Source organism: Chroicocephalus ridibundus, chromosome 1, assembly GCF_963924245.1.
Source record: "Chroicocephalus ridibundus chromosome 1, bChrRid1.1, whole genome shotgun sequence".
In the NCBI taxonomy this organism is placed as follows: Eukaryota; Metazoa; Chordata; class Aves; order Charadriiformes; family Laridae; genus Chroicocephalus; species Chroicocephalus ridibundus.
Window position 1 is genome coordinate 216,483,838 of NC_086284.1, and position 11,715 is coordinate 216,495,552.

Genomic DNA, 11,715 nt, shown 5'->3' on the forward strand with positions numbered 1-11,715 from the left:
CTGCCTTACAGCCACTGCTGAGCCTGTGTTCAAATAGGATCCCAATCTGACCAGAAAGGCAGCTGGTGGAGACGGTTTTCTCCCCTTATGGGTGGATAAAAGGGATCTGGGAGGATGGACACAGAAAATAAGGTTTGGTAGGCTGTACTCGCTTGACCTCAGAGAGGGGAGGGAATGAGAAGGGTTGGCTCCTACGGTCTCTCCAAGGACAGATGGAGGAAAGATGCTGGTTTCCCACATTATTAGTGAGGGGGAAATGGGACTAAAGATTGTTAATGATTATGACCAAGAGTCATCAGAAATGAGTAAGACAAAAGTCAGGGACTCTAGGAAGGGTGCTTCGTCCTGAGCTACACGTTGGAGCAGCGTTAAAGGGGTCTGGCAATATTTTGTACAAATTTGGATTAAAAGCTGCAGGGAGCATGACTATTTTATGTTATTTTTTTCATTTCTATTAGACCCCTAGTCCCCAGGCCACATGCTGAGTCTCTGACTCCATATATCTCTGAACCCCAAGGGCTCAGTTTCTCTGATTTAGCAAATGCTCCCTCCTGCAGCCTAGTAAAAGCACCTATGGGAAGCAGCTCCTCACAGTAGATTTCACTCCCTGAGTTCTGCCCTTGCCCTTTGGGTCTGATCCTATACATTTTGTCAGTGCAAGAGCTTGGCCATTGAATGCGTTTCTCGAGGTATTGGAGCAATGGGATTCTGGGACTCTAAAACAACATCTGATGGCACTTCTGAAGCAGAATAGCAAAGTGCTGAGCTTGATGTCCAGGCAATCCTTCCTGGTCCTCTGCTTTTAACTCAGTAAAGTATATGGTCATGGCTGGAGTGCTGCCGCTCACCAAAAGTTGTTATGTACAGAGAAAGGAAGAGGACAGCCAGTCAACACCAAGTTCCTTCTTTTTTCAAAAAGGACTTATAATATCCATAGTGAAACAGTAAGCAGCCAAAACAGATACCAGCTTAGGTATTCTGCTCTGAGGACCTTCCCACAGCAGCGGACCTGCAGGTGGGCCCATGCTTTGCCCAACCACCTGCAATGCTGCACTGGGCTTTAGCCTTGCAGGGGATTTGGAAGGGAGATAACAGCGATGCTGTGCTTCCTATATAGCCCTGTCCCCATCCAAGTTCACACAGACGTGCAGCTCTTCCATAACTCCTCTGTGCTCGCAGCAGGATTAACCTCTGCTGAAGTTAGATCAGATGTTTAACCCAAAGTGATCCAGCTTGAGGTCCTGGCTCTCAGACAGCTGACATTGGGAAAGCTGTGCCCTGCTGCTCAGCTTGCATTTTTGGGGCGTCCAACTCCAGACAATGAGCTTACAGAGCAAGAAGAGACCGAGCAGATGGTAGCAGCAAGCACAAGGGGTGACGTCTCTGTCTCACCAGCACCCTGGCTGCTGCTATAGCAATACTGAGGGGCACAGGATTCCTGCTGACCCACATCTTTAGCTTTTCTGATTGTTTTTCTGCACAGTTAAAAGGCGCTGGTGTGGGAATTTCTATTTCTTGAACAGAAACAGGTCCTATTTTGTCTTACTCGGATGTTGACGTGATTTTCAGCAGACAGCGAGATCTTTCTATTTGGAGAAAAGTGCTCCAAAATTCCCTCCGATGCTGGCAGGTCTAATCCTGTACATTTTTTCAGTTTAAGAGGTTGGCCATTGAACGCATGTCTCAAGGTATTGGAGCAATGGGACTCTGGGACTCTAAAACAGCATTTGACGACACTACTGAAGCAGAATAGCAAAGTGCTGAGCTTGATGTCCAGGCAATCCTTGCTGGTCCTCTGCTTTTAACTCAGTAAAGTATATGGTCATGGCTGGAGTGCTGCTGCTCACCAAAAGTTGTTATGTACAGAGAAAGGAAGAGGACAGCCAGTCAACACCAAGTTCCTTCTTTTTTCAAAAAGGACTTATAATATCCATAGTGAAACAGTAAGCAGCCAAAACAGATACCAGCTTAGGTAACAGAATCAATATACCCAGCTGTGATATCAAAAATGCAATGGAAACTTAGGTCAAGATTTCAAAAACCTGATGGTGAAATCCCACGAAGGGCAATTTGCAGCAAGGCAGCCTTGGATGGCAAAAAGTGTTTCCATGAAACTGGTATCAGCAAAAGCTAGCCTGGGTTAACTCTTGCGGTGGACCAGTGAAGCTGTTTAAAATCCTTATGTGGGCACTCTGCTTTTGGAAGTGGAAGAAAACGAGTGCAGTTGAGTTGTGAACGAATGAGCAGTGGGAAGGAAACCAAACTCTTCCACTTCTCCACAGTTTTAATTAAATGTACCACGCACGAGACATTTGCTGCCACCATGGAAGAGACAGGCAAATCCAACAGCTTCAGTGTGTCTGACTCGGCAGATGGAGATGGCATCTCCCTTGCCCAGAAGATGGCAAAGCCCCAGCGAGGTGCTCCCAGACTGCCTTCCCCACGTGGCAGCCAGAGACGCTCCTGGAGAGCTTTACAAACAAGCATATTGTATTTACACTTGCAAAATGCTATAGCTGCTCAAAATCTGGATGCATCAAAGGAGTTTTGCCCAGCTGCTTTCTCCAGCAGAGGCCAGATGATGCCACGTTCTTCATTTTCTTGTTTCCTTCTTTTTCGGGACAGGAAGTGACAACACGTTCAGTTCAAGGAGTTTGAACCTTCGGTGCTTTTGGAAAAGGACTAAGCAAACTCCACGATCCAGCCCTTTGCAGGGAAGTGGCAGGGCCCTCTGCGAGCTGTGTGCGTGTTCAAACCACCCCAGCGGGCGATGCAATGAGCCACAGGGCTAACGGCCTTTAGCTCCCAGCATCCCCTCACAGCTCCTGGGCAAAATCCTTTTTCCTTTGTCTCTAAAATGCCAGCCACCCACCAGTGCCCAGAGCTCCCCCCAAAGACAGATGGACAGAGAGCAAACTGTGAAATTATCTTCCCATCTCAGTGCAGGAGTATCTTCCCAGTGGACAGAGGAACGTCCCACCACACCAGGGGCACACGCCCCATGCACGGACCAGCAATGGGCTCACCGAAGGGCTGTATCCCTATTCCCCGTTCATAGCCAGGGGCAGCAGAAACCAGAGTAAATCACAGACAAAAGCTGCCTGGGAGGATGCTCCTGCAGCTGGGGACCGTGGGGCTGGGGCAGGTTAAGGCTGGTATCTCTGTAAGTGAGAAGGTTTGTATGAGCTCTTTGCACCATGATCCACTCTGTTCATGCACGTTCATAGGAAAAGTAACTGGAGTCAGATGGTGACACTGTTGTAGGTGTTACGGCATCTTCAGATGGGATTTGGACAGCCTACCTCCTGCAAGGATGTATAGGTACTAGGGCATTAGTAGTAGTGGAAATGCCAGTGGGAAGCAAATTCCGATTCACATGTAAGGTGACCCTACAATGCAGCGCTGCAGCAAATAGTTTATTTTGAAAACTACTCAGAAACTAAGCTCTGTGGCATACACTGATCTTTTGCACCCATTGAATATATTTCACAAAATCAGTTGAACATAAATCTGCAGAAAAGGTTCAGAAGTAGAGCAGAGAATGAAATCCAACCAGCGTGTTGCAGAAATCTATCTTTGGCTGGTCAAAGCCTGCCACATATCTGATCCCTGAGCCTGGTTGTCTGATACCTCAGCTCCTGCTCTCAAGGTGCGTGGTCCAAAAGCAAGCAAACAAAAACCTGCTAGCAAATTTACATAAGCACGTCTTCATGTAAGCTCAGGGATAGAGAGCTTAGTGATTAATGTAGGTTATTGCCTTCCTTCTCCCTCTTTTACCTGTCTACAGACTTCAGGAGAGCTGGGATGTTCCTCCTGTGCTTAGTTGTCTTCCTCCTTTCCACCTTCCTCTCTCCCTTTATCCTTTGCTGCGGTCATTGGCTATGTTGATCAGAGCGTATTTGTAGGCTAATCCTCACAGACTCTCAGCAATCCTTGGGCTCTTTGCTTTCCTGGCCCCAGCATAAATCACAGCATCACCAAATGGCTGAGGTTGGGAGGGACCTCTCGAGGTCCTCTAGTGCAGACCCCTGCTCAAGGAGGGTCAGCTAGGGCAGGTTGTCCAGGACTAAGTCCAGTTGGGTTTGGAGTATCTCCAGAGATGGAGACTCCACAACCTCTCTGGGCAACCTGAGCCACCCTAGACCAACACCCTTCCTGAGGAGGTGGAAGACAAGTCAGCAGCACGTTATCAGTGACATCTAACAAGGAGAGGAAGGAACTACCATCTGCATATGGGCATGGAGAAAAGGAAAAAAAAGAAGCAAAGCTCCTCTACTCTAAGCGACAAGCTCTGATTTCCTTGCCCATGGGCTGTTATCCAACCTGCCCCTCACAGTGGCCAGGGCGAGGACTCCCTTGCCCTGGACAGTAAACTGCCCTGGAGAGTAAACCAGCTGGAGGCTTTGCTGGCCTCCCTCTCCCTTTAATCAGAGGAGAAGGTGCTCTGAGGGACAGAGCTGGAAAACAACTAGAGAAGGAAGCAGGACGGACACTGCACAGGACACGTGGTGATGCTGCTAGCGGTGAAGGCTCCTGAGCCTCTTACACCCAGGATGTGAAGTGGGGCTTATTGCCGGGGACAGGCGCTGTCAAACAGAGAAACCTGGTTTCCACTGTAGAGTTGGGTCAACGTGTTCTCCAGCCCCCCCAGCGTTAGGAGCGTGACCGCATTCTTGTCGTTCTCAGCAATGACTGCCCAAGCCTTCCTGTGGTTGTTGTCCACCTCGCAGCAGGCACTTGACCAGATGTAGCTGGGTTTATTAACCCTCCCATTGGCGATATAGTTGTTCCCAGGCACGGCGCCCACGACAACGTAGGTGGTCTTACAGCCCTGGGTCTTATTCTTCATCGTTTGCTGCTCATAGTTTTTCCAGGCACCAATGTTGAGTTTCTCATCCTGGGGGACTATGTTGGTGAGGGTGAAGGTAGCGTTCATGCTGTTGGAGTCGTTGTGATGTCCACAGGGGTTCAAATGGCCACGGTGCAAACCCTTCAGGCCCCTGTAGTCTTTGAGGATAGCTTGGCTGTCGCCGAGTTGCTTTAAGGTAACGTTGAAATCTTTTAAGAAGGTACTTGTTTTTTCCATAGTTTTGGGATAAGTTGGACCCACCAGCTTGACAGGTAAGAAGAGGAAAAGGTGTTAGTGTTGGGGATGGGAGTAAAGGATCAGGCTTCCCTGGAGCAGAAGTCTCTGAGTGCAATTCTAAAGCTGCTCCTCCCAGATGCACACAAGTTAAAAAAAATAAAAATTAAAAGCTCAGATTTTGACTGCTGTCAATTTGAGTTGTGACCTTTGAAACCCAGCCTGCAGTGGGAATGTGGGTGGATGCATGAGACAATGAGCATTTTCCACTCTCAGGTTTGAAAGGTGACTCTGGTGAGACACCTCCCCTGCCACATCTGGTTCCCTTTCCCCCTTCTCCACATCTCACATCTGCCCAGGGCTCTCCCTAATCGTCCCACCTGCATCTAAGCATGTTATCATCAGCCCTGGCCTTTGCTCCATTCAGCCCCATTTCCACAAGAGCTCTCTCAGTCTCCATGGAAGATTTTCATGCCTTTGTTAATCCAATCTGACAACAGCCTTGTGTTTTACAAGCTTAGGGAAAACAAGCACACAGATATCCTCTTTGAAGGTCTTAAGGAGTCCTTGAAGGTGGCCAGGGTGAGATGAGGATGGGCAGAAGAGCCATGGAGCCCTACCAGGAGGAGATGAGGAGGACTCAGACCCTTCTGCCCTTCTCCTGCTTCACCCCTCTCTCGGGAAGAAGTTTGTGTGGTTGGTGCAGGTGTATCACGCTCCTGAAACACCAGTGTTTGCCTCCTCTAATCTCATGGCAGATGTGCTGGGAAACTGGTCCTCAAGGTGATTTTTCCCTGGGAGGGCTGTAGTTCATTGTGAGGATGAAGCTTTTTGCTGAGTGAGCAAAAATACCTCAATGCAAGTGGGATCGGCTGTTGCAGTGCTAATAATGTGTCTCAGAGCTGATCTGTGCCAGGGAGCACAGGTGTGTTCCTTCTGTGCCACCACTGCAGAGACGTTAGAAATTATTGGCTTCTTCAAGGAGCTCAGAATGCCCAGAGACCTGGGGAACCTAAATACTGCCAAAAGACCTCTGAAAAATGTTAACAAACCCACAGATTTCTCAGGTGCCCTGGGTCCATGGTCCAGGAGGAAAACAGAAGTTTCTGTCCCCTCTAAACGTGGAGGCTGCAGTAGTGCAACACCAAACTAGTTGCCTGAGTTCCTATGAATTACAAGGGTTTTTCATACCTATGACACCTTTCTTTTCATTTTTAGGGAAACGTATTTAGCCTTCCCCTGGAACAGGGCATATGGCTTTCTCCTGTGCCGCATTTTCACCTACATTCCCCGCTGCTACTGTGTCCCTAGCAATGACCTGAATTTCCTCTTCATCTGTCCCATGATTCACTCGGCCTCTTTTACTGATGGTCTGAAGTTTGTCAGAAGGACGTTTGGGAGGGCCCTGTAGCTTGCAGAGGTCTGTGTGTCTGGTGGATCCTTCTGAACCAAGCAGGAGGCAACGGTGGTAAGGGGCGACACAGGTGGATGGAGATCACGCACTTCTGACTTGACTGGTACTGGTCCTACTCACTTTTCACTGCCTGAAATGTCACTCAACAAATTTACTGTGTTAATCCAACCCTCTCATCACTGTGTGCCTTCACCTGGACTGTTTCACTTCTCTCATGCCGCTTACAAGGCCAAATTGACTCTTACTTGGGAGCAAATAAGCTATGTCAAGGACACAAAACAGCTCAGGGTGGAGATCAGAGCCCAGCACAGCTGGTCCCTCAAATTTACCTGCAGTTGGATGTCTTTTCCCCATCATTTGGTCCCCCACCACAGCATGGGACAGGGAGGGGTGTCATTGGACTTAATGGAATGTCAATTAATGTAATGTAGAATAATGTTCCTGTAAGGTCAATGCAGAAATATGGGCACCTTTAGGATATGACTCATCTCACCCTCCTGCTGATGTCTCAAATGCATCAGAGGACTCGTGTGCTGAAGGTGCTTGAAGGTAGATGAGACAAATCCCATCCAGTGGGTCCATTTGCATGGGTGGGGTGGGGTGGGGTGGGAGGAAAAAGAAGTATTTGCTAAAAGGCTGCAGCTCATCTTTTAATGACTGGAGGGTGACGCGCTGTAGGAGAGGACACTCACCTGGGGCTCAATCATCCATGGGTTAGTTCTTGGACAAGATGTGGGATTGTAGACGTAAGCGGAGTATACGGGAATACGCCGGGTCCTGTCGTACAGGGTGGCAAAGTAATACTGGTTCCCGTAACGCTGGCAGATCCAGGCTGGGTTCTGCGGTTCCAGGGCTTGATTTGGGGGGGTTTGCCGGAAGAAAAACTGAGGGCATGAACCTTGAAAGGATGTCACCACCTCACTGCGTCCCAGCCAGAGGCAGGTCGCCGAGACCTGCAGAAGCAGCAGCAACAGCATCGCAGGGAGGATTTCACGTGAAGGGCTCTTGCTCACCTGTAGAGCAAATGCAGAGAGACACTTATCTTGGAGAAAGCTCATCATGGCCTGGAGTCCTTTTTGTGCTTGTGGGACAAGGCTGGCAGAGGAGGGGACTATGAGAGACCAAGGAGGGGACAACTTCAGTCCTCCTGGATATGGAAAAATCAACAGGGGAATAAAGGTGAGATCTAAAATAGCCCAGAGGAGGCAGCAGTGGGAGAAATCAGCCCCTCTGAGGAGTGACCCAAACCCATCCCATGTCTAATCAGCTCACACAGCAAAGTTTTCTTGGAACAGAGGCATGCTGTTGGGCAAGGCCACCTTTTCCAGCCTACCTGTGTTGGCCACGAGCTCAGCAGGAAGGCAGAGTCCTGAATGCCAGCACCAACAGGGTTGGTTTTGGTTTTGTTTTGGAGTTTTTTTCATTGGCACTGGAGAAAAAAGCCTGCAGCAACCCAGGGGTTCCTCCATTCTGCTCTGAGGACCTTCCCACAGCAGCGGACCTGCAGGTGGGCCCATGCTTTGCCCAACCACCTGCAATGCTGCACTGGGCTTTAGCCTTGCAGGGGATTTGGAAGGGAGATAACAGCGATGCTGTGCTTCCTATATAGCCCTGTCCCCATCCAAGTTCACACAGACGTGCAGCTCTTCCATAACTCCTCTGTGCTCGCAGCAGGATTAACCTCTGCTGAAGTTAGATCAGATGTTTAACCCAAAGTGATCCAGCTTGAGGTCCTGGCTCTCAGACAGCTGACATTGGGAAAGCTGTGCCCTGCTGCTCAGCTTGCATTTTTGGGGCGTCCAACTCCAGACAATGAGCTTACAGAGTGAGAAGAGGCCGAGCAGATGGTAGCAGCAAGCACAAGGGGTGACGTCTCTGTCTCACCAGCACCCTGGCTGCTGCTATAGCAATACTGAGGGGCACAGGATTCCTGCTGACCCACATCTTTAGCTTTGCTGATTGTTTTTCCTGCACAGTAAAAGGCGCTGGTGCGGGAATTGCTATTTCTTGAAGAGAAACAGGTCCTATTTTGTCTTACTCGGCTGTTGATGTGATTTTCAGCAGACAGCGAGATCTTTCTATTTGGAGAAAAGTGCTCCAAAATTCCCTCCGATGCTGGCAGGTCTAATCCTGTACATTTTTTCAGTTTAAGAGGTTGGCCATTGAACGCATGTCTCGAGGTATTGGAGCAATGGGATTCTGGGACTCTAAAACAGCATCTGATGGCACTTCTGAAGCAGAATAGCAAAGTGCTGAGCTTGATGTCCAGGCAATCCTTGCTGGTCCTCTGCTTTTAACTCAGTAAAGTATATGGTCATGGCTGAAGTGCTGCCGCTCACCAAAAGTTGTTATGTACAGAGAAAGGAAGACGACAGCCAGTCAACACCAAGTTCCTTCTTTTTTCAAAAAGGACTTATAATATCCATAGTGAAACAGTAAGCAGCCAAAACAGATACCAGCTTAGGTAATAGAATCTATATACCCAGCTGTGATATCAAAAATGCAATGGAAACTTAGGTCAAGATTTCAAAAACCTGATGGTGAAATCCCACGCAGGGCAATTTGCAGCAAGGCAGCCTTGGATGGCAAAAAGTGTTTCCATGAAACTGGTATCAGCAAAAGCTAGCCTGGGTTAACACTTGCGGTGGACCAGTGAAGCTGTTTAAAATCCTTATGTGGGCACTCTGCTTTTGGAAGTGGAAGAAAATGAGTGCAGTTGAGTTGTGAACGAATAAGCAGTGGGAAAGAAACCAAACTCTTCCACTTCTCCACAGTCTTAATTAATGTGGGTAAACTTCCCTGAGTATATACAAAAATGTACTCTTTCTAAAATACAGACAACAGTCCAGGAATACTGTAACAACAAGCTGATTGTTATAACCAGAAATAACTAGATGAAGCCATAAACCTCTCGTCCTACTCCTAAGAGATCATGCTTTGGCATTTCACTGGTTTTTATGAAGACTGTGCTCCAATGCTCAATAGCTGGCACTATTCTGCCTTTCATGTCAGTGTAGGCAGTGCCTACATGTTGTCCAGATCTGTGCATTTTCTGGATGGAGAGGTGATGTGAGTGATGTTGAACGAGGTCTCCTGCAAGCCAGCTCCCACCTGGTCTGTACTGTAAGACAAACCTCTATTTCTTCCACTTTTAAAGGTCAGAGATGGAAAAAATCCTATTGGATCCTCCAGTCTTCTCCCAGTTGGGAGCCCAGAGATCTGTCGATGAAGTACTTCCAATAATTTTTCCATGTCATGGTTGACAAGAAACAGGACTTGCAGCACTTTTCTAGGGAAAGTGTATCAAAGTCCAGACCTGACTTCCCCATGAGGATGTTCTCCTGATATCTACCTCAGCTTTCTTTCTATCAGATGCTTACAACCACAGTCCAACCTCCTGCTCAAAGCAGGGCAAGCTATGAGGTAGCTGTCCTAATGCAACGAGATGCAAATCCCTCTAGTGACTGCACTGCAGGAAGAAGGAGATTTTGAACCAGCAGTGTCAGAGGAGGGCACTATTTCTACTTCAGAAAAAGAGGTGCCACCAAAGCCTTCTCTTGAGGTGTCGGTCCCCATGGAGGAAAAAATGAATAGCCAAAGAGATGCTAAGTAGATTTAGCAGTGCAGGTCTTCAGCAAGGAGTAAATCCCAGCAGCAGAAGCCAAATGGGCCAGAGAAAACAAAATGCAAGGAAGAGAAACATCGCTTGGACATGTGAACCGAGGAGATGCATGCTGTTCTGGGCCATTCTCCTTAGAGGGCAGCAAAGATCCCCGGTATCCCATGGCCACAGGCAGGACATGAAGATGTCCGGATGCTGGATACGCCAGCCTCATTGACCTGTGTGTCACCTCTGTTTTTGGGAAGTACTCTGTGGATGTGAGCGAGGGCAGAGGGGGAGGGTAGAAACCTCAAGGCCAGCGCACTCTTTTGCAACAACCAGGATGCTGAGACACGAACGACTCACCCTACCACTATGCCAAGTGTGTTCCTACTTGTCAGGTGTTTGGATGAGCATGAGCTTCAAATGAAGGTTGAAAAGCTGACCCGGACCAGACCAAAGATTTAAGGTGCCCAGCAGAGGCAGCAACTGCTTCTTCTGTCCCTCCCCAGTGTTCCACAAGTGCCCTCAAAGCAGCCCTGCCATGCATGGCCCATCTCCCATACAAACAACACAACCCTTGTCCGTGGCCATGTAAAAAATATCACATTTATGGAAAAAAATTCAGGAAAAAAGCTAAAGATGTAAAAGATTTACTAGGTTGCCTAATGCCTTCAAGGAGAACGGGTGTATATTATTATTTTTAAACAATTATCGTGAGCTATTCTCCTAAATGCTGACTTATGGCAATCCTTGCATTTTGGAGACAAATGTATTCAATCCATCCTTTCCCCATAAGGATCAAGCAGTGTTTTTGAAAAATTACAACTCAGCTGAAAAAGGTGGCACGTGATTTGGGTAACTTTAGTTATATTAACTCCACCAGACTCTCTCTGTGCACACAGAGCAGGTAACACCTGGGGACAGCGGGGTGTCCTTCTTGTCACGGGTGAAGTATCACCCTGCTACAAATACTCACCAGCTGAGAGCTGTTGGGTTGCGTGTGGTTACTTTCACTCTTTCAGTCTCGTTCAGCTTTGGAGACCAAAAATCAGTCCGTTATTTTCACTTTCTGATTCTCATGCAGGAGCATGGGGTCCGCTGGGGAGGGTTAGGCGATAACCGAAACCCTTTGCCACAGATGTGCGCCAGTACTTCTGCAGGATGGGTGTTGATGGATGAAGTGATGGTGGCAAGGAAAAAGAAGGATATTTGCCTGGGAGCAGAGGTAAAATGCAGACAGCTAAAAGCAGTGAAGTAATATTGATGTAGAAGGAAAATAAGAACGCTGTGTTTGTATCTATCTTCTAGCACATGGAAATCTTAAAATAATCTTACATAAAAATCTTACAAAGGGAGAAATAATAAGATACCTATTCCCAAGATCTCTCTGTATGGGATTCATTCATCCTAATTCAGGCATTTGAAAAACAGATTTCCAAATCTGTCCTTTATAGTCAATGGAGAGAAAAAGGTGTCTCCAGAGATGAGTTCGTGTTGGCCCAAATTTGGCAAATGTAAAATGTGAAACTGTGTAAAATAGTTCAAATTGAAGTGTTTATTCTGTGTTGAGTATAAAGGCAGTCTAAGCTGATAGCTCGGTCACAGATGTCTGAC

At 47.8% G+C, this 11,715-nt stretch overlaps 1 protein-coding gene across 1 annotated transcript; it reads right to left on the reverse strand.

Moving 5' to 3' along the window:
• Window positions 1-3,407: 3,407 nt before the first annotated feature.
• On the reverse strand, window positions 3,408-7,491 carry LOC134511098 (endonuclease domain-containing 1 protein-like). Its single transcript, XM_063324520.1, has 2 exons — window positions 7,190-7,491; window positions 3,408-5,113 (listed from the first exon to the last, which is right to left on the reverse strand). The coding sequence occupies exons 1-2, from the start codon at window positions 7,472-7,474 to the stop codon at window positions 4,568-4,570; spliced, it is 831 nt and encodes a 276-aa protein (XP_063180590.1). The 5' UTR covers window positions 7,475-7,491; the 3' UTR covers window positions 3,408-4,567.
• Between the last annotated feature and the right edge of the window lie 4,224 nt (window positions 7,492-11,715).